Source organism: Mauremys mutica, chromosome 1, assembly GCF_020497125.1.
Source record: "Mauremys mutica isolate MM-2020 ecotype Southern chromosome 1, ASM2049712v1, whole genome shotgun sequence".
NCBI classification, from domain to species: domain Eukaryota; kingdom Metazoa; phylum Chordata; order Testudines; family Geoemydidae; genus Mauremys; species Mauremys mutica.
The window spans coordinates 363039146-363060850 of record NC_059072.1 but is presented as its reverse complement, the minus strand read 5'-3'; the positions used below and the strand labels follow the sequence as shown (position 1 = coordinate 363060850).

At 49.1% G+C, this 21705-nt stretch overlaps 2 protein-coding genes across 2 annotated transcripts; both read left to right on the top strand.

Moving 5' to 3' along the window:
* The first annotated feature begins 1802 nt into the window (after positions 1-1802).
* Positions 1803-6442, top strand: LOC123352663 (olfactory receptor 52B6-like). Its single transcript, XM_044993099.1, has 2 exons — positions 1803-1927; positions 5482-6442. Exon 2 carries the CDS (start codon positions 5519-5521, stop codon positions 6440-6442), a length of 924 nt encoding a protein of 307 aa, XP_044849034.1. The 5' UTR covers positions 1803-1927; positions 5482-5518.
* A 7322-nt stretch (positions 6443-13764) lies between these two features.
* LOC123349674 (olfactory receptor 52B2-like) lies at positions 13765-18587 on the top strand. The gene is made up of 2 exons (XM_044987890.1): positions 13765-13875; positions 17582-18587. Exon 2 carries the CDS (start codon positions 17613-17615, stop codon positions 18585-18587), a length of 975 nt encoding a protein of 324 aa, XP_044843825.1. The 5' UTR covers positions 13765-13875; positions 17582-17612.
* Positions 18588-21705: the final 3118 nt, after the last annotated feature.

Sequence of the window (21705 nt, the reverse complement as noted above, 5' to 3'; positions counted from 1 at the left end):
CCCCTGGCGCTAGCAATCTGCACTCTTACACGAGCACTGAGCGTGTCTGTGGGACCAAGTGTACCATTGAATGGAGATTTGCTCTGCATGTAGCGGAAAGGGAGCCGGGTTGACTGCAGGCACCCTGTGCTTCCGTGTTACACTCCAGAGATTCTCCAGCAATCATAGAATCACTGGGGCCGGAAGGGACCTCGAGAAGTGACCAAATCCAGGCCTCTGTGTAGTGAACCTAGACCAGCCTTGCCAGGTGTTTGTAAAACCTGTTCTTAAAAACCTCCAGTGAGGGAGATTCCACAACCTCCCTTGGGAGCCTGTTCCAGAGCCTCACAACCCTTAGTTAGAAAGTTTTTCCTAATGTCGACTCTAAATCTCCTTTGCTGCAGATTAAGCCCATAACTTCTTGTCCTACCTTCAGGGAACATGGAGAACAGTTGATCACCACCCTCTTTATAACAGCCCTTCACATATCTGAAGCCTGTTATCAGGCTTCTTTTCCCAAGACTAAACATTCCCCACTTTTAACCTTTCCTCACAGGTCAGGTTTTCTAAACCTTTGATCCTTTTTCTTGCTCTTCTCGGAACACTTCCAGTTTCTCCACATCTTTCCAGATTTGTGGTGCCCAGAACTGGACACTGAACTCCAGCTGAAGCCTCACCAGTGCTGAGTAGAACAGGACAACTACTCTCATGTCCAACGTATGACACTGCTGTTAATACAGCCCAGAATGATATTATTTTTTTTCTCAGCTGCCTCACATTGTTACCTCATGTTTCATTTGTGATCCACTGTAACCCCCTGCTCCTTTACAGCAGTACGACTGCCTAGCCAGTCATTATATTGTGTCCAGTTCTTGTGTCCTCAAGGCGTTCAATCTTTGTAGCCTAACAAAGAGTAGGTTAAGGGGTTATGACGGGTTTCCCCCTGTCCAGGGTGTCACCTTAAGTACTCGGGTCCCACTGAGTTCATCTGTTCCCCCCAGACTGGACTCCCTGACACTCTCCTTGCTGTGCCAGGCTCTCGCACACACACTGGCAGGGACACACCCAGCTGCAGAAGGATGCACGGACGCTGACATCAGCTCTGTGTGGAAAGCTCAGGCAGGAGATTGCCCAGCCCTCAAGTGCACCCTCCTTTGCAGTGCAAGCCCCAAATTGTATCGTCTTGCGCTGCACAGAAACCTGTATAGCGTAAGCTCATGAAATCCGCTCCCTCCCTCAATGTGGAGGAAGAGATGCACAGTTTCCCTGTCTCCTCCCCCCACCCCCACTCGCCACCCCAGTTATGAATTACACAAACTGAATTTAGGATAAACAAGACAAGTTTATTAAGTACAAGCGGTAGATTTAAAGTGATTATAAGGGATAGCAAACCGATCAAAGCAAATTATTGAGCAAAATAAACAAACACACAAACTAAGCCTAATGCACTAAAGAAGCTGGTTACAAGTAGTAATTTCTCACCCTAACTGTTGTTTTAGGCAGGTTGCAGAGTTTCTTGAGGACAAAGCACTCTTGCTTCCAGCTTAAAGTGCCAGCTTTTCACCAGCCAGACCCCTTTGTCAGCCTGGGTCCCAGTCCCTCTTCCCCAGATCAGTCTTAGGTGTTTTCAGCAGTCATTCTGGGCAGGGATTCAGCGAAGAACCAGCGAGCTTGATTAACTCACTCCCCAGCGTTAAATAAGCTTTACACATGGCGGGAATCCTTTGTTTCCCAGTTTGATCCCCACCCCCCTTCAGTGGAAAAGTACCAGCAGTCCAAGATGGTATCCGGTGACATGATCACATGACCCTGCAGTGCCAAAGCAACCATGAGACAAGGTTCATTTGCAACATTGAGAGGAAGGAACTCCAGGAAGACAGGAGATCAGCATCTTTAAAGACCCATTGTCTTTCCCAATGGCCCACCCAGGCTGATTGCATACTGTCTGGTGAGCGTTTCCCTGGTCTAAAAACAGTTGTAATTGTTACATAGTCAATAGTCCTAACTTCAGATACAGAAATGATACATTTATACAAATAGGATAATCATATTCAGTGGTAGAATATGTTCACTGTTCTCAGTGGTAGAAGATGACAGAACATGGAGTAATGGTCTCAAGTTGCAGAGGGGGAGGTTTAGGTTGGATATTAGGAAAAACTTTTTCACTAGTAGGGTGGTGAAGAACTGGAATGGGTTCCCTAGGGAGGTGGTGGAATCTCCTTCCTTAGAAGTTTTTAAGGTCAGGCTTGACAAAGCCCTGGCTGGGATGACTTAGTTGGGTTTGGTCCTGCTTTGAGCAGGGGGTTGGACTCATGGGCGCCAACTTATATGGGCTCTTGGAGCTAAAGCCCCAGGAATATTCATAATCAGGGGCTCTGCTCCACCAATATTTGGAAATATTAGATTTTTCCCCCTCCCCGGAGTTTCCCTGCTTGAATGTAAAGAGAGCACACAGCATGTCTCTCTCTCTCTCTCCTTTGCTGCTGCTGCCGGTAGCCTAAGGGCTGCAGCATTAACATAAGAGGAATGTGCTAACGATTGCTGAAGCACTCAGGAGGGGGAGGGGAGTGGAGGGGGCCTCCCCTCCCCTCCCGCCCTTACCTGGAGGAGACACAAATGGGCCAGGAGACAGACATCATTCACCTTAGCAGCAGTTGGGACTTCCGTGAGTGTTTGACCCTATGATTTTTTATTATGTTTGAGTGTTTGACCCTATGATTCCCCCCCTGCCCCAGCCCCAGCCCCAGCCCCAGTCCCAGCCCCCCAGTGAGGCACAGCAGGCTGCACAGGGGAGGCAGGAAGCCACATGTGAAGGCAATGCCCCCTCCCCCAGCACCCACCAACCCACCCGCCACAGGAGGGAGGGGAGAGGGAGGCTTCCTAGACCTGAGCAGCTGGGGCTTGGGTGAATTTTATGACACCCTGCTCCCCCGCCCCATAGCCAGCCACCACCCTGCCTACCCCACTTCTGCCCCATGCTGGGCAAGGGGCAGCCCCATCCCCCATCCACAGTGAAGTTATGGTGAGGGGCAACATGGAAGGCCACCTGTGCCCCCCCCCCAGTACCCATCATAGGGGAGGGGAGTGAGCTTGCTGGACCTGAGAGGGGCTCTAGGAGCATGTGCAGAGTGTGTGTGCCATGGGGGGCAGGAGGGGTCCCTCCCCTGGAGCTTGCTGCTGCCAGTGGTGGTGATGGGGAGTCCTCTCTGGCCCTAGCCCTGGGGCAGCCTGTCTGCACCCCAAGTTCCTCATCCTCAGCCCTGCCCCACCCCAAAGCCTGCACCCCCAGCACCGAGCACGCTCCTGCACTGTGAACCCCTTATCCCCAGCCCCACCCCAGAACGCTCACTTGAGGGGGAAAACATGCAACTTAAATTTGGTGGTCAGTTTGGAGTATCATTGTATTTAGCACAATATTTGATTATTTTACACCCTTCAAAGTATGTAACTGGTCGTACACAGGTGTTTTCTCTGAATACTGTCTGTGTGCCTCAGTTTCCCCAATGCATTTCTTAAGGCTCTAGATGGTGGGATAAGGGGGTGTGATTGTTGTAAAGCCCTAGAGGGCCAGTGTGATGCTGTCTGCACAGAGAATGGCTGACACCCTGTCTCCAGGCAACTGATGGCCTGGCCCACTCTCCTGCAAGGTGCCAACTGAAGGTGTTGGAGAACAAAGAGATCAGGTGGCCTCCTAATGCTTGGAAAAGAGACAAAGGCCAGAGGAGGGAGTGTCAGTGCCTGTGCGGACTTCCGGGAAGCGCATGGTGTGGAAGGGGATGCTGGGATGCTTTTGAACAACTCCATACAAAGCCAGTCAGGACTCTGGGGGAGCCTCCTCTCTGAGCATACTGTCTCCAGGGCAAGAAGCTTACACCTTCCTGGGTCTGACCTCGGAGCATTCAGCATGCCCTTCCACACTGTGCACTTTCCGCAGCGAGTCTGCCCAGGCAGGTCCTGGGGCAACCAGAGGTCCCTGCACCCCAACTCCGCAGTCAGATGTGACTCTCAGCCAGACAGTAAAACAGAAGGTTTATTAGATGACAGGGATACAGTCTAAAACAGAGCGTGTAGGTACAGAAAACAGGACCCCTCAGTCAGGTCCATCTTGGGGGGTGGGGAGCCCAGACCCAAGTTCTGGGCCTCTCCCGATTTCCCCAGCCAGCTCCAAACTGACACTCCCTCATCTGGCCTTTGTGTCTCTTCCGGACAAGGAGGCCACCTGATCTCTTTGTCCCCAACACCGTCAGTTGGCACTTTGCAGGGGAAACTGAGGCACCCACACAGTATTCAGAGAAAACATTAAGAACATTCCCACTTTGTCACAACAGGTGCAACAAAATTTAATACCGTATATTAGGTATTAATAGGCAAGTGCTGCTTCTGACTTTCCACTTTTAATTGACCCTTGTAATCTTGTGGTGCTGACGCATTGTAACTTCATTTTATATCAGCTTACAGGGTGAGAGCAGGGGGGGGGGGGGACACCACCATTTTGGGCCCCACCAAAAATTATATGAACCTGCCGCCTATGGTTGGACTAGATGACCTCCTGAGGTCCCTTCCAACCCTGAGATTCTATGATTCTATGATATCATAACCTTTCCTACGATACCTTACATGACCCACCTTACATAAAATACATCTTAGTTATGCCATATTCACATCATAACAATATTGGTGTGAAGAATATGGGGCGTAATGCCACAGGGGTAACTTGATCAAAGTTGACAAGTACCTTCATGGAGAACAAACATTTGCTCTTTAGTCTAGCAGATAAAGGTATAACACTGTCCAATGGCTGGAAGATACAAATTTAGGTGGGTAATAAGGCCTCAAATTAACCATTGAAACAAGTTACCAAGGGCCATCGTGGATTCTCCATCACTGGTGATTTTTATATCAAGAGTGGATGTTGTTCCAAGAGATCTGCTCTAGGAATTATTGCAGGGAAGGTCTCTGGCCTATGCTGTACAGGAGAGGGGAGGGATAGCTCACTGGTTTGAGCATTGGTCTGCTAAAGTCAGGGTTGTGAGTTCAATCCTTGAGGGGGCCACTTAGGGATTGGGGGCAAAATCAGTGCTTGGCCCTGCTAGTAAAGGCAGGGGGCTGGACTTGATGACTTTTCAGGGTCCGTTCTAGGAGAGAGGTCAGACTAGGTGATCACAATGGTCCCTTTTGGCCTTGCAATCTCTGAATGAATAGGAATTACATGGTCCCCAAGTCTTTCAGGGTGTCTACACTGTGTTCTAAAACTCCCCTCTCCAGGTTTCAGAGCCCAAGCTCCAGCCTGCACTGGAATGTCTACATGACTATTTTTAGCACCATATTATGAGCCTGTGTCTCTAGACCTGAGCTCTGTGACTTTGTGCCAAGAGGTTATTTATTTATTTATTTATTTTGTATAGACGAAGCCTGTGTGGGACCATCAGTGCCTGGGGGTTAATTTCACCTGATCTGATTCTCAGTTAACTAGACAGTCATTGCCACTTGTTTTGTCTACAGGGAACACATGTGAACTGGAACGGAGCCCCGCCCCATCATGGCCACTCTCAATCACACCAGCTTCACTCTCGTGAGATGCATCCTGGTCGGCATCCCAGGCATGGAGGCCTCTCACAGCTGGATCTCCATCCCCTTCTTCTCCATGTACATGATTGCCCTGCTGGGAAACGGCCTCCTGCTCTTCATTATCATCAAAGAGCAGAGCCTGCATGAGCCCATGTACATGTTCCTGGCCATGCTGGCGGTGGCTGATGTTCTCCTGTCTACTGCCACAATGCCCAAAACGCTCAGCATATTCTGGTTCAACACCAGGGAAATCGCTTTCAGTGCCTGCTTCACCCAGATGTTCATTATCCATTTTATTTTTGTTGCGGAGTCAGCCATCCTGCTGGCCATGGCATTCGATCGATACGTTGCCATCTGTGACCCCCTGAAATACATCACCATACTAACGCTCTCAAAGATATGGAAAATCACAGCAGCATCTGTCATAAGAGGGGTTCTCCTGGTGGGCTCCCTTACCTTCTTTCTGAAGAGGTTACCGTACTGCGGACCCAATGTCATTTATCACACGTTCTGTGAGCACATGGGCATAGCGTGGCTGGCTTGTGCTGATATAACACTCAATATCTGGTATGGTTTAACGGTGGCTCTTCTAACTACAGGGCTAGATGTTGTGTTAATTGTTGTGTCCTACATTCTGATTCTCCAGGCCATCTTCCGGCTCCCGTCCAAAGACGCCCGGCTCAAGGCTCTAGGCACCTGCGGCTCCCACATCTGTGTCATATTGATGTTTTACATCCCTGCCTTTTTCTCAATCTTTGCATATCGCTTTGGTGGAGCTAACATCCCTCACTATATTCATGTCCTGCTGGCCAACATCTTTGTAATCGTTCCTCCCATGTTAAATCCCATCGTGTATGGGGTGAGAACCAGACAGATTCGGGAACGAGTGATTTAGGAGCTCTGCAAGGCGGGCAAATGGTTCTGAGGGCTGCAGCCAGCCCAGTACCTGAGCAATTAATCTCACCAACAAGCTTCCCCAGAAGCAGAATCAGATTGTCATTTATGAGGTGTTTGTACAGCACCAGGCACAATGGTTAATGAGAGAAAGTTAGAATCAGAGACAGAGAGAGCTGGAGGGGACCTTGAGAAGGCATCAATCCCGCCCCCTGCGCTGTGGCAGGTCCCAGTACACCTAAACCAGCCCTGACAGGGGCTTGTCCAACTTGTGTTTAAAAGCGTCCAATGAGGGGGCTCCACCACCTCCCTTGGAAGCCTGTTCTAGAGCTTAATTGTCCTTTTAATTAGGGTCCTTTAGCCTCCCTGCCTAAGCCAGGCCCTCCACTGCCCTGATCATCCTAGCAGCCCTTCTCCACACCTGTTCCAGCTGGAATTCAAAACTAGTCTTTTAAAAATTCTCATGTGGGAAAAAAAAATCTAGAGAAACACACATGCAATGAAAAATACCATTGAGAATATAATTAAACAGCTCAATGTCCTTCCCACCCACAATATTTTGAAGCGTGGTTCTGCTCAGAAAACTTTCCCCGTGAGGTTCCTTGTTTATTCTTGCCCAAATTCCCTAAGTGCACAGCCGCTTGGCGTATGCTCGTGGGAAGGAATTTAAAATAATCTAGATCTCTCTTGTCTCTTGCTGATATGCTTGGGCAGGTCAAGGGTCCTAAGCCTAAATTTCTAAGAAAACTGCCTGCGAGGGGAGACATTTGTCTCCGAATTACTGTGTCCTGTTACCGATGAGATGCACACAGAGGAGTGGCACTGTATGTGAAAGAAAACAGAGAGTCAAATATAGTAATAATCTTAAATGAATCAAACTGTAGCACAGAATCCCTGTGGGCAGAAATTCCATGCCTTGAATAAGAAGGGTATAGCAGTAGGAATATGCTACTGACCACCTGACCAGGATGGTGCGGGTGATTGTGAAATAATCAAGGAGATTAAAGAGGCTAAAAAACCCAGAAAACGCAATAATAATGGAGGATTTCAACTATCCCCATATTGAGTGGGATGTCACTTCAGGACAGGATGCAGAGATAAAATGTTCAGACATCATTAATGATGGCTTCTTGGAGCAGCTACTCCTGGAGCTTGCAAGGGGAGAGGCAAATCTTGATTTAGTGCTAAGTGGAGCACAGGGTCTGGTCTGAGAAGTGAATACACTGAGCTGCTCGGTAATAGTGACCATCATGTAATCACATTTAACGTCCTTGCAGAGGGGGAAATACCAAAGAAACACACCAAGGTAACATTTACCTTCAACAAGAGCAGCTACAAGGCAAATCCTAGTGAGGAAAACAAAAGGAGAATAAATCCTGGCAAGATATGAATAAGGGGGTGGGAATATGATAAAAGCATGAATGGTCTGGAGAAAGTGAGAGGGGAAGTATTATTTACCCCTTCCTAAAATACAAGAACCAGAGGTCACCAAATTAAATTGATAGGCAGCAGGTTTAACACAAACAAAAGGAAGGATTTCTTTACACAATGCACAATCAACCTGTGGAACTCATCGCCAGGGGATGTTGTGAAGGCCAAAGGGTTCAAAAAGGAATTAGATAAGTTCGTGGAGTACTGTGCCGCTGCACGTGTGCAGGATTCATGTCCCCTGCAGATTTCTTTGTTTCCTCATGGAAAAATGTCTTTCTCACGGGGAAGCAAAGAGAAGCCACCAGAGCAATCATGTGACCTACCCCAGCAGTATGGTTTGGTGCCCAGGGCCTCAACCCGCTGCACCTGGATCCCTACTCTACTGAGCCTGTGATAAATGAAGAGGTGGAGGCGGGGTAGCTCCCTTTTATGGACACCCAGCCAGCCAGTTCGCTATCCAGTCCCCCTTAGTAGCTGTTTTCTATTTGCTTTACCTGTAAAGGGTTAAAAAGTCCACAAGTAAAGGAAAGGGAGTGGGCACCTGAGCAGAAGAGCCAATGGGAGGGCTAGAACTTTTTGAAATAGGGGAGAAAACCTCCTTCCCTTTGTCTGGGTGGTGGTATTCTCCAGCGAGCGGAGACACGGAGCAGCTTTAAAACCAGATATGACAAAGCATCAGTTCATACCTTGACTCTACCTATCTGAAACCCCGGATATGTAAATAAATCAGGGAATGTCTAAAAAGATGTGATTGGGGTTATTTCTTTTATTTCTTAGTGGCTTGTGGACTTCTCTGTGCTAACCTCAGATGCTTTTTGTTTTCCGTGTAATCTTTAAGCTGGACCTCAAGAAGGTTATTCTTGATGTTTTATTTTTGTAAGTGTTTTTTTTTAAATCTAGCAAAAGCCTAAGTTCCAGATGTATTTTCTTTCTTTTTGTTTTTAATAAAAATTACCTTTTTTTTAAGAACAGGATTGGATTTTTGTGTCCCTAAGAGGTTTGTGCACATGTTGTTTAATTGGCTGGTAGCAACAGCTGACTTCCTTTGTTTTTTTTTCTCAGCTCTTCCCCAGATAGGGGGTGAAAGGGCTTGAGGGTGCCCCACAGGAAGGAACTCCCAATTGTTCCTTCCTGGGTTCTCAGAAAAGGTGGTGGGGGGGTTGCACTTGGGTGGTGGCAGCATCTACCCATCCAAGGTCAGAGAGAAGCTGTAACCTTGGGAGTTTAATACCAGCCTGGAGTGGCCAGTATTAATTTTTAGAGTCCTTGCAGTCCTCACCTTCTGCACTCGGAGTGCCAGAGTAGGGAATCAGCCTTAACAGAGCCCCACTCCCCTAGCATCTGGACCCCCCACTGACCTCCCACATGCAGACCCCCCCACCGAGCTCTCCCCCCCCCCAGACCCACACTCCCTCCTTCCCCTCCCCGCCCTCTGAGCCCCAACCACCTTCACCTGGACCCTCCTGCAGAGTCCCATTCCTGTTGCAACCATAACCCCTGAGCAAGCTCCTGTGCATCCAGATTCCCCCCTGCACCCAGATCCCCCACTGTGTCTCCCGCACCCAGATTGCCCCACACAGAACTCTCTCAACCCACACCTGGATCCCTCCACACTTGGATCCTGGCTGGCTGAGCCTGCCTGCCCACACCTGGTGCACCTGGCATGGAGGGGCAGGACCCTGGGGTGTTTCTGGGGCAGGCCTGGTCTCTGTACCACGTCGGGGTTGGGTGCAGTATCACCGCTGAGTCCATGTGCTGGAGTGGGGGAGAGCTGCAGAGTGACCTCCCACCTCTGTGCAGCCAGTGGCCTGTGCTCCCCTATGCCATGCTGGAGCCTCCACATTTATTTGACAAATACAATTTGCAGAATTTTGTTAGAATTTTAAAATATTGTGCACAGAATTTTTAATTTTTCGGTGCAGAAGTTTGAATTGTTTGGTGCAGAATGCCCTCCGGAGTAATGGAGGACAGGTCCAGCAATGGCTATTAGCCAAGATGGTCAGGGATGCAACCCCATGCTCTGGAGGTACCTAAAACTTCCAGAAGCTGGGACTGTGCGACAGGGGATGGATCACTTGATAATTGCCCTGTTCTGTTCATTCCCTCTGGGGCACCTGGCATTGGCCCCCGTCAGAAGACAGGGTACAGGGCTAGATGGACCTTTGGTCTGACCTAGTCTGGCTGTTCTGCTGTTCTTCCTTATGCTTTCCTTAGTCTAAAATAAAGGTCATTTTGATGGGACATTTCTGGCTGGTCTCTGTGTTTGGGAAAACCTGAGAGTTTTCCACTGAGATCTGAACGCAGGGGAAGAGGGGACAAGCCAGAGAGACGGGGATGGCCCCTGTGGGGAGGCCTGGGCAATCAGGACAGAGCAAAGCCCCCCCGTGGTGCCTCCATTTCCCCGTGCTGTAGGTCAGCACTGGGAGAGCCCCCACCCCACCCCACCAGGCACCGCCTGCAGGGCAGAGGTGCCTAGGGTGAGTGCTGGGGCTGGTACTGCCTCCTTGCCCCCTCGCCATGTATCTCTGTTCTCACCCCCACCCCAGATTATTCCTGGCTTCCCAGATAAAATCAGCCAAGTAACTGGATGAGCAGAGGCTCCTCCCTCACCCCCAGTAAATCAGTCCAGTCGCTCCCTCCCCCACAGCTCATGGGGTGGAACTCCTCTGCTGCGAATCAGCGGGCATCCCCCAACCCCATTGCTGTGCTCGCTACCCCCCTCCCACCCCCCACCCCCGATCCCAGGCTCCTCCTTGCCTCGCAGCACCCCTGCAATCACAAGCCCTCTTCTCCGCCTCAGTTTCCCCGGGTGGGGGGGGCGGCTCTGCTCTGTGAGGCTGCTCAGGCTCTGTGGGGCTAAACATCAACCTCCAAAATTCCCGTGAGCCCAATGCTGCTCTGCTCTAAGAGTTTCAAGGGAGGGTGCAGCCATTTTAGGAGCCCACTGACTGCCCTTTATGGCCCTGCTGTACTGACCCCCCCCATCACCTCCGGTCCCCTCCCCCTGCTGGTCTCTCCCTGGGGTGCTGGAGACAAGGGGGGGGAGGAAGCACAGGGAGTTTACTGGCCCAGGGGGAGCCCCATTACCCCTCCCTACTGGCTGCCACTGTTGCAAGGCCCCTGAAATTCTTTTGGTGCTACATCAGCACTTGTAAGGGTGCCTGTGCCCCACGCCAGGCTCCTGATTGTTCAGGGAATGCGAGGGCCCCAGCAGCACAGTCACGGCCAGAGGGAGCTCCATTACCGGCCCCCACAACGATCTGCAGAATCATTCCTGCCATGCCCTGTTTGCTCAGCTGCAGCCCTTCGCTCCAAAGGCTTAGAGGAGAGCTTGTGCAAGGCCCAGCCTGCCTCCAGCAAGGAGCAGCACAAAATGTGCTCTGCTCTTTCCGCAAAGCCCGTTGAATTCGCCCCGCGGGGATCTTTCTAGCGAGCTCAGCGGGGGTTGGGTCAGACGTTAGGGCTCGCGCCCGCCCAGGGCTGAGTGCGCTCTGCTCCCACCTGAGTGTGGGTCAGGGTTCTCACGCTGCGCAGGCTCCCAGGTAATGCTCTGCAGTGTGTGCGGGCAAAGTGTTAACAGGAGGAGCTCACGCTGCAGCCCGTGATGCTCAGCCTTGCTGAGAACGCCTGCAAGTTGTGGGTGTGCGCAGCACGGGGTGCATGGGGCTGATATTGCCTTTGCCAGCAGGGAAGAGAACCTGATCCAGAGTCAAGGTGACGTTTCAGAAGCCCCTTCCCCGTGCAGACCCTGATTCCAGTTCTACCTGCATCCGGCAAGGAGCAGCCTCGCTGCAGAATTCCTCACAACTTCCTCATCTGGGCCAACATATGAACACTCTCTCTTGAATCTGCCTCATGCGCACCCCATAAATGATGGGGTTTAACCTGGAGGGGGGGGTGTACAATTGCTGGACCCAGGTTTCACAGCTGTGCTAACGCGTCCATCCTGCACTGCACAGACCTTCTGACTTGGCTCTGAGGCTTGGCCTGTGTCCACACTGCAAAATGACAGGGCTTGGATTCAGGTCCCAGTGGGACTCGGGCTCTGACCCACTCTGATAGCCAGGTCCTAGTGCCTGGGTCCTGACGCTCGCTGACCCAAATGAGACTGACTTCTGTGTGGGTGGAAGCGGGACTTGGCTTCAAACCTGAGTCAGACCCTGGGCTTATGTGCAGTGTAGACAGAGCTGCATATGCTTGTGGGCTTGAAGGCCAGCATTTTCAGAAGTGGCCTCGCCACGCAGCAGCTGGTGTTTTCAGTGGTAATTGCTGGGTGCCGAGCACAGGCACTAAATTTTTTCTGTGCTGGTGGGTGCTTGCACCCCCGGCCCTGCCCCAACTCCATCCCTGCCCGAAAGTTCCCACCCCACCCTGCCCCTATTGGACCCCTCCCTAAATCACCACCCCAGCCCCGCCTCCTCCCCCAAGCACGCCGCATTCCCCCTTCTCCCTCCTCCTTCCCAGGCTTGCCACGTGAAACAGCTGTTTCACGGTGCAAGCGCTGGGAGCAAGGGGGAGAAGCAGGACGCAGCAGTGTGCTCAGGGGAGGAGGTGGAGGCGGAGGTGAGCTGGGGTAGGACAGGGTGTTGTCGGTGGGTGCAGAGCACCCACCAATTTTTTCCCATGAGTGCTCCAGCCCCGGAGCACCCACGGAGTCGGTGCCAACTGCCAAACAGAGCTGGAAGAAACCCACTTTTTCCCCACAGGTTTTGAAATTTTCTGACAAAAAAGGAACAGTTTTTTTTATCAAAATTTTTTGTGCAAGATGTGTTTTGTTTTTCTACCAGCGCTAGCACCTTTGAAAATCTGGTGCCAGGCATGCGAGCAGCACACGCCCTTTTGAAAACATAGCCGTCCAACGCTTCGGTTTCTTGGATGCAAGGTGGCATTATAAAGGAAAACGAGCATCAATATTATTTCAGCTCTTCAAGGCCAAGGAGTGAGAAATTCATAGACTTTAATGCTAGGATGATCCCTGTGATTATCTACTCTGGGCTCCTGCACAGAATCTTACCTAGCCATTTCTGCGCCAAGCCTGTGACTTCTCTTTGAACCAGAGGAGAGGAGAACAAAGAGCCACCTACTATCAGAAATGTCTTCCCCATGAAGCTACTTTTTCCCATGCTCTAGTCACCTCTTAACCTTCCCTTGGACAAGCTAAATAGAGCTATTGTTTGGGACACTGGGACATCGCTTGTCATTTGTCAGCATCATGCACCTTTAAAATGCTGTCTGAATAATAATGCACTATAAATAAATAATAATTTCTGAGATTCTGGCCTCTCTGGTCTTCACCAGAAACATGACTGTAATTCAGCTGATGCTAGTTCAGAGTGGAATGCTAACATGTGGAGAAACTATGCAGCCGTCTGTGTTTTGCCACTGGCAGAAACCCTGGCCACAGCCAGACCGACAGAGCAACACCTGCATGCTGTAGATGATGTGTTTGGAGGTGTTGCTGGTAATGCAAATATCTTTGCAAAGACTAAAGGGTAAATTGTATCCCAGGTAGCAGAGTGACCAGGCCCTGAAAACACCAGCCCGGCTCTGAAGCTCTTAATGGCTCCATAGCCGTTGTTCTTGGTTTAAGCAGCAAAGATTCTTGTGGCACCTTATAGACTAACAGACGTTTTGGAGCATGAGCTTTCGTGGGTGAATACTCACTTCGTCGGATGTGTTGTTCTTGGTTTAAGGAGTCAGCATAAGTGCCACTCAGGCCCATGCAGGTTGGACAAGTAAAACCACTTGTAATGCAAATGATGGGAAAGCAGGAAATGGCTAAACCAAAGTGACCGGGTTAGTTCCTGTTAATCTTTAATGCACCAGGCAGTTTAAGATTCAGCAAGTCCAAGAGCCTGCCTGGGGCTCGCTGCTGGGATTCATAAGGTGGCAATATTAATATCCCCACGTCTCAGCCCTGGTCAGTGCCGATTCCCCACCACCTGCAGCTCCCCGCCCGATCACAGGCACAGGATCTTCCTTCCCAGCCAACACAGGAACCTGGTGAGTCATTTTCATTAAATGTTTGGTTTTGGGGCAGCTCAAAGTCATTTAAAAAAAATGTGCAAAGGCAGGAAATTTTCAGCTGGGACAAATGGCTCCTCTGAGAGGCACTTCTAGGCTCAGAGGTGGGGAGATATGACTTAGTTCAGTGGGGTTTGCAAGCTGGCTACCTCCTGTCCTGTATGATTCTAAACTCCATGAGCATGAGGGGAACAGGCCTTGGCAGTCAACGAAGTGGGCAAATGCAGGGTCTCCCTCTGGGAGAATAGCCACAAGTTTTTCCTGACTTAGCTCAGCATAGAAGTCCAGGACCTCCATGGTCGCATTCTCTGAAATGCTCCCAGTTTCACACACAGGGTCAGTTAGGCAGGCGGAGCTGCAGGGTCTCAATGTATGGATGAGACCACGGTGTAGGGAGATGGGGTTAGATTTATTAGGACCTGGGGAACCTTTGGGGAAAGGAGGAGACTACACGGGAAGGATGGACTCCACCTAAACCAAAATGGAACCAGATGGCTGGCATGTAAAATTAACAAGGCTGTAGAGTGGTTTTTAAACTAAGGGCTGGGGGAAGCCGAGAGGTGCGGCGGAGCACACGGTTCGGAAAGAGACATCCTTTAGGGGAGGATCTATTAATGCGGATTCTCTATGTCCTAGTAAAGAAGAGAAGATAGAAGCTGATGAAATACAGGCAGAAACTGAAGAGAAAGAGTCACAGAGAAAGAGTGACCTTCAGTTCCGTCACATGAGGGCAGACAACTACACACTGACAGATTTGAAAAGTGCTCGTGTAGAAATGCTAGACATCTAAATACTAAGGGGGGGAGAACTTGAGCGCCAGGTATTAAAGGTGGATATTAATATGACAAGCATCACAGAAACTTGGTGGAGCAATGATAATATATGGGACATGGTAATAGCAGGGTACAAACTGTAGAGGAATGACAGAGCAGGTTGTGCTGGTGGGGGGGTGGCGCTATGTGTGAAAGAAAGCAGAAAGTCAAATATAGTAAAAATCTTAAATGAATCAAACTCTATGGCTAGAAATCCCATGCTTGAATAAGAAGAGCATAGCAGTAGGAATATTCTACCGACTACCTGACCAGGATGGCAATGGTGATTGTGAAATGCTCAGGGAGATTCAAGAGGCTACAAAAACAGAAAACCCAACAATAATGGGGCATTTCAACTATCCCTGTATTGACTGGGTACATGTCAGGACAGGATGCAGAGATAAAGTTTCTAGAAATGACTAATGACGGCTTCCTGGAGCAGCTGGTCTTGGAACCCACAAGAGGCCCTGGTGGCCCCCTGCACTTTGTGGTATTTGAAAAACCTGCAGAAAAGCAAAACAAAAGACAAGGAACCCCCTTGTCTGGCCAGTGATTACACAGCCCTGCCTGCGTGTCTAGCCTGGCCTCACTCACCTGATATCAACACCTCTACCCCGACATAATGCTGTCCTCGGGAGCCAAAAAATCTTACCGCGTTATAGGTGAAACCGCGTTATATCAAACTTGCTTTGATCCGCCAGAGCACACAGTCCCGCCCCCCTGGAGTGCTGCTTTACCACATTATATCCAAATTTGTATTATATCGGGTCTCATTATATCAGGGTAGAGGTGTAGTTTGTGCTATTGGTTGTTAGCCTGTCAGAAAGTAATGTAGTTCTTTAGGCAGTTCCCTGGCCCTCGTTCTTGCAGTCGAGGTGGAGAATGGGCTGTTATCTTCACCTCGTGCCTGGAAGATGGGAAGTATTGTCCCCATTTCACAGATGAGTAGCTGAGGCGCAAGGAGATTAAATGCCTCACCCAGGTCGGTTGAGCTGAGAATTGAATCCAAGTCTCCCATGTGCTAGCGCAGAGCCCTATCCACTAGCTTAGTGTTTCTCTGCCAATGAGTCTGTGATGGGTTGGATCACAGAAACCCCCTGGGACCTGCCACCCGATGTGCCAAGACTACTTCTTCCCCTGCCTTCCCTGCCAGCTCGGGGCCCCATGACCTTATGGGAGGTACCCTGTCTTGTCGAGCCAGACACTCCTGTCTGCTCCCAGGGTCTGAATTACTTGCCCCAAAGCTGCAGGTTTATCTGAAAGCAGCTCACAGAAGTGTGCTTGTCTTTAACACTCGGAAGCCCAACTCCCAAATAAATCCGTTTTACCCTGTATAAAGCTTATGCAGGGTAAACTCATAAACTCTTCGCCCTCTGTAACACTGATAGAGAGAGATCCACAGCTGTTTGCTCTCCCAGGTATTAATACAGACTCTGAGTTAATTAATAAGTAAAAAGTGATTTTACTAAATACAGGAAGTAGGATTTAAGTGGTTCCAAGTAGTGACAGACAGAACAAAGTAAGTCACCAAGCAAAATAAAATAAAACACACAAATCTATGTCTAGTCAAACTGAATACAGATAAGATCCTCACCAGTTCCAGAATGCTCCCTTTTACAGACTAAACTCTTTTTAGCCTGGGTTCAGCAATCACTCAACCCCCCGTAGTTACTGTCCTTTGTTCCAGTTTCTTTCAAGTATCCTGGGAGGTGGAGAGGCTCCCTCTTTCACCAGCTGAAGACAAAGTGGAGGAGTGTCCCAGGAACTTCTCTTGTGGGTGCAGACCCCCTCCTCACTCCTATGCAAAGTCCAGCTCCAACATGGAGTTTAGGAGTCACCTGGGCAAGTAACATGTCCATGCACGACTCACAGTTTTTACAGGCAGCAGCCATTGTTTACATGCTACCTTGAACGCCCTCAAGTAGACTTCTTATGTGGATTGGAGCATTCCAAGATCCATTGTCCTTTAAGTGTTTCTTGATTAGGTACTTAATTTCAACATTCCTTTCTCCAGGAACTGACCAAATGCTCTACTAAGGTTATTTCGAAATCAAGCCAGGAAATAGCCAACATTCATAACATTCATAACTTTGAATAATGATACATGCATACAGATAGGATTAATACATTCAGTAGATCAGAACCTTTGAGATTGTTACATGGCATATTTAGCATAAAACACAGTCTAAGCATATCTCCATAAAGCCTTATGGGAGGTACCATCACAGAGTCATGACCCCTTTCCCCAGGGGTCACTGGCCCAGGCGTCCTTGCTAAGCAAGGGCACAGTCCTATGAACAGCGACACACAGGAGTAACTTTACACTTATGAGTTGTACACGCTTGAGCAGGTCCATTGGCTTCAACGGGGCTACTTGTGAGCACAGTTACGCCCATGCATAAGTGTTTGTAGGATCTGAGTGCACAGAGACTACAGCGATGGGCAGCAATATTTCAACCCCAAGTCATAGAATCACAGAATATCAGGGTTGGAAGGGACCTCAGGAGGTCATCTAGTCCCACCCCCTGCTCAAAGCAGGACCAATTCTCAACTAAATTATCCCCGCCAGGGCTTTGTCAAGCCTGACCTTAAGTCAGAAAAGATCTGGCCCATTTTAACTGCACAACCAGAGAAGAAGCCCTTAGAAATAAAATTAAGGAGGGTGAATGGCAGGGGACTAGCTGGTTAATGATTTTACCACGAGTCCATTTTAAAAAAGGGAGATTCCTTCATGAAATAGGTCCCTGCTTTGCAAACATCTTCCAAATTGAGTCATTTCAAAAACAGATGTTTGTAAGGGGCAACATTACAATTCGGTTGTGTGAGCCCTAGCTAATCAGAGGAAATATTTATGTGTTTGTCTTTCTCTACAGAGCCAGTGTGAGTTCAAACACAGGGCCCACCATGACAACTCTCAACCAAAGCAGCTTTGATCCTATAACGTTCATTCTGACCGGCATCCCCGGCATGGAAGAGTCTCACATCTGGATCTCTGTCCCCGTCTGCCTGATGTACGTTGTTGCACTTTTTGCCAACTCGGTTTTACTCTTCATCGTCATAACAGAGCACAGCCTCCATGAGCCCATGTACCTTTTCCTCGCCATGCTGGCGGTCGCTGATCTGCTGTTATCCACGACTACCGTGCCTAAGATGCTGGCCATATTCTGGTTTAGTGCCAAGGAGATTTCTTTTGATGCCTGTGTTACCCAGATGTTCTTTACCCATTTTAGTTTCATCGCAGAGTCAACCGTTTTGCTGGCCATGGCGTTTGACCGGTATGTTGCCATCTGCTACCCTCTGAGATACCCGACTATCCTCACTCACTCAGTGATAGGAAAAATAGCTGTGACAGCTGTTCTTAGAGGGTTGTGTATAATGTTCCCACCTATTTTCCTCCTTAAGAGGCTACCGTACTGTGGACACACCGTTATGCCTCACACGTACTGTGAGCACATGGGCATAGCCCGGCTGGCCTGTGCTGATATAACAGCCAACATCTGGTACGGGTTCACCACAACTCTGCTGTCATCAGGGCTGGACGTCATGCTCATTGCTGTGTCTTATGTACTGATCCTAAGGGCCGTCTTCCGGCTCCCATCCAAGGACGCCCGGCTCAAGGCTCTCAGCACCTGCGGCTCCCACATCTGCGTCATCCTGATGTTCTACACACCGGCCTTTTTCTCCTTCCTCACTCATCGGTTTGGCCACAGTATCCCTGGGCACATTCACATCCTCCTGGCCAACCTCTATGTGATTGTTCCCCCCATGCTAAACCCCATCGTCTACGGCGTGAGAACGAGACAAATCCGGGAACGAGTGACCCGCATGGTCTCCCAGGCCTGGCGATTTCACTGCTTCTGCGGTGGGAGGGGATGTTGACCTGCACATAATGCCGAGACGTGGACTGGGAATGAGCAATTGGTGCTGAGTGCTGCCGCAGGGCCGCGACCGGCAGGTTCCTTCTAAATGAAACCAGATTGCTTCAAAGGAGGGTTTTCAGGAGATGGGAGCCTGGCTCATCTGGTCTTTTAATCACTGGAGGTTCCTCCCATGGTGTTTGCTTCCTGTGGCTCAGATGAACCATCAGATGCTCCCCTCCAGCACAGATCAAATGCAGAACATTCAGAAAACAGTGAGGACTGTCGAGATCTCTGTGCCTGTGATCTTCTATAAACACACCTGTCACTGTCTGCCCCTTCCCACCATTTGTCTGTTTATTCACCTGTTGTGCACTGTCTTAATCTTAGACTGTCAGCACTCTGAGGTGCAGGCTGTCTTTGTGTTATCAGGAGACTGCCTAGCACGGTGGGGCCCTGATCTCTGATTGGAGTCCTCAGGCATTAGTAGGGTACGGATAATAGTCATATCATATGATGATGACAATACTCTTTCCATTCCACTAGTATCGCTGGAGGATGTTAAACAGCAGCTACTAAAGTTGGACATTTTTAAATTAGCAGGTATAGAGAAAATGCATCCAAGAGTTTTAAAAGAGCTGTCTCAGACGCTCAGTGGACCATTAATGTTGGGACGTTCCGGAAGACTGGAAGAAATCGAATGTTGTGCCAATTTTTTTAAAAAAGGCAAAGGGGTAATTATAGACCTGTCAGTCTGACATTGATCCTGGGCAAGATAATGGAGTGGGCGATAAAGGATTTGATTAATAAAGAATTAGAGGGTAATATAATTAATACCCATCAACATTAGTTTATGGAAACTAGAGCCTGTCAAACTAATGTGATATCTTTTTTTGACGGACTCAGGAGGCTTGGGTTCTATCCCCGGCTCTGCCTCCGGCCTGCTGGGTGACCTTGGGCAAGTCACTTCCCCGTTCCGTGGCTGAGTTTCCCCATTGGTAAAGTGGGGGGGGGGGAGGTACTGCTACCGACCTCCTTTGTAGCACAAGATCTGCCACTGAAAAGTACTATGTAAGAGCATGGTCTTGTTACTGTGTGCAAAATAAGTGTGAAACGCTAGGGACAATGTTTCACTTGCACTCTGCAGAGGAGCAAATGAATAACTAGGAGCAGGGCGGGGCAAATCAGGCCCATGAAACCTATGAAGAGTGAAGGTGGCTGGGTTTATGTTTAGAATATGAATGCCCCAAATTGTTCCAATGCCCTCTGTGCTAGATCCACCGAAAACTTCGCTGATCTAGGCAAACCCTGGCCCATCCCCCTCCAGGGCAGAAGGGCCTGTCTGGGGTGAACCCGGTTCCATTCTGTTGGCGTTATTGATGAGAGATCTGGTGCAAGATATCTGCACCCGGATCTACCTCATCGATGTGCCATGTGCAGGGTCCCTCTACATCAGGGTTATGGGGTAAGGCAGTGGACCTGCTGCTTCACAGATCTACCACTATCAATTTCCCCCTTCCCCCCAAGGAAGGAGAGCATGGCAGTGACTCTGAAGGGAAGGTTTCTTCCCCTGGTGCTGATAAACTCTCTGTGCCATGTCCGGCGGCTCTGGTGAGATGGGAACGTGGGCTGGGAAAGGGTTAGATGTGGCCCATAATGAAGTTGCTGTAGGGTGCAGGAATGGATGGGGCAGACAGGATTGCCTCACAGAGAAGGGAAAAAACAAGATGGCGGCAGCTCCAGCAGCACTGGGATGGCTGCCTGCAGACTTGAGGAGCGTTACCATAAGGGACTCAGAGATGCTCGAATGACAGCCCAGACCCTTTTTGGTCCTCACTCTTCCTGGGCTAAGCAGAGGTGAAAAGCACCCTTGGGATGGGATTTTCACAAACCCCTAAGTGACTTAGAAGCCACAGCCCCATTGGAAGTCAAATCAAGCCAACAGAACATGTGTTTCTAGATTATGTAGGCCCGTTTGAGACTCCCTGCAAAGACAAAGACACAACAGAGGAGATGTTGGGACTTATTTTCCTACTACATTTATTGAGGTTTACCACAGCCGAACTTCCACACAAACGTTCCTTTGTGTAATTCAAAGGCCACTTGGTGATAATTATACCCAGCGTACAAACATAAACGTATGCACCTATATTCTGTACCCACCAGCATACAATTATAAGTACCAGCGGGATCAGGCCCGGGAAATACCTTTCCATCATGGTGCTCTCCAGAGGGGTAAGGAAAAGCTTTGATAAAGAACCCCAAAAAACCTGGCTTTTTATGCACTATAACACACAAGAGATGTCGTTGCCAGTTATTGGACCTTAGCTAAAGCCAGGTGAGGGAGTTTTAGGGGTGAACCTTGCCCTCGAGTCTGGGTAGGACAAGATTCATGGCTGGGCCCCTTTCTTCCCAAGGTTTCCTTCTTACCTCATTTTCCCATATTTCATTCTAAACTTCGTTCCTTTATAATAAACTAAAGAAACTGATTATTTACTGCATCTGGTGTCCAACTCCCTATGTTTTCTTTGTCTCTACTGCTTTAACCGAAACCTTAAATGAAATAACACTGGTATTTCCAGGGTCCCTAGAAGTCTAACACAACCAGTCCCTCTTGCTCGGCATCTCATTCCTTTTGGTCACATGCTCTGGAGCTATCACTCATGTTAAGATCTAGATTCAATTAAAAACCATAGTTCATCCAGGTTTCACGTGGGCGCCGGGGCCGTGATGTTGCTGTGTGAGAGCGCAGGATGGATGATGTTTACACTTGGCAGAATGGGACTTTTTATATGTATAATTTCAGCAGATAAGATCAATGTTTATTTTTAAGCATTGTTTTTTCTATTTTTAGTGACTGAAATTTTCACAGTTGTGCGCAGTTATGGGTTCGAAGCATTTTTCTTTTCGATTTTCATGAATGTAAATTTTCACAGTTGTGAGAAGTGATGAGAGGGGATCAGACAATAATTATTCCATGACAGTCCATGTTGAGATTCAAACAGTTAAATCTTTATAGCTATTCAAACCCAATTTGTTGACATCATATGTGAAAATATACACAGTAAATCACCTTAAATTCCGACAAAGTGGGTATTCACCCACGAAAGCTCATGCTCCAATACGTCTGTTAGTCTATA

What these genes read in the sequence shown, in the direction of transcription:
- LOC123352663 (XM_044993099.1), top strand. Translation starts at nt 5,519, where the DNA reads ATGGCCACTCTCAATCACACCAGCTTCACTCTCGTGAGATGCATCCTG.
- LOC123349674 (XM_044987890.1), top strand. Translation starts at nt 17,613, where the DNA reads ATGACAACTCTCAACCAAAGCAGCTTTGATCCTATAACGTTCATTCTG.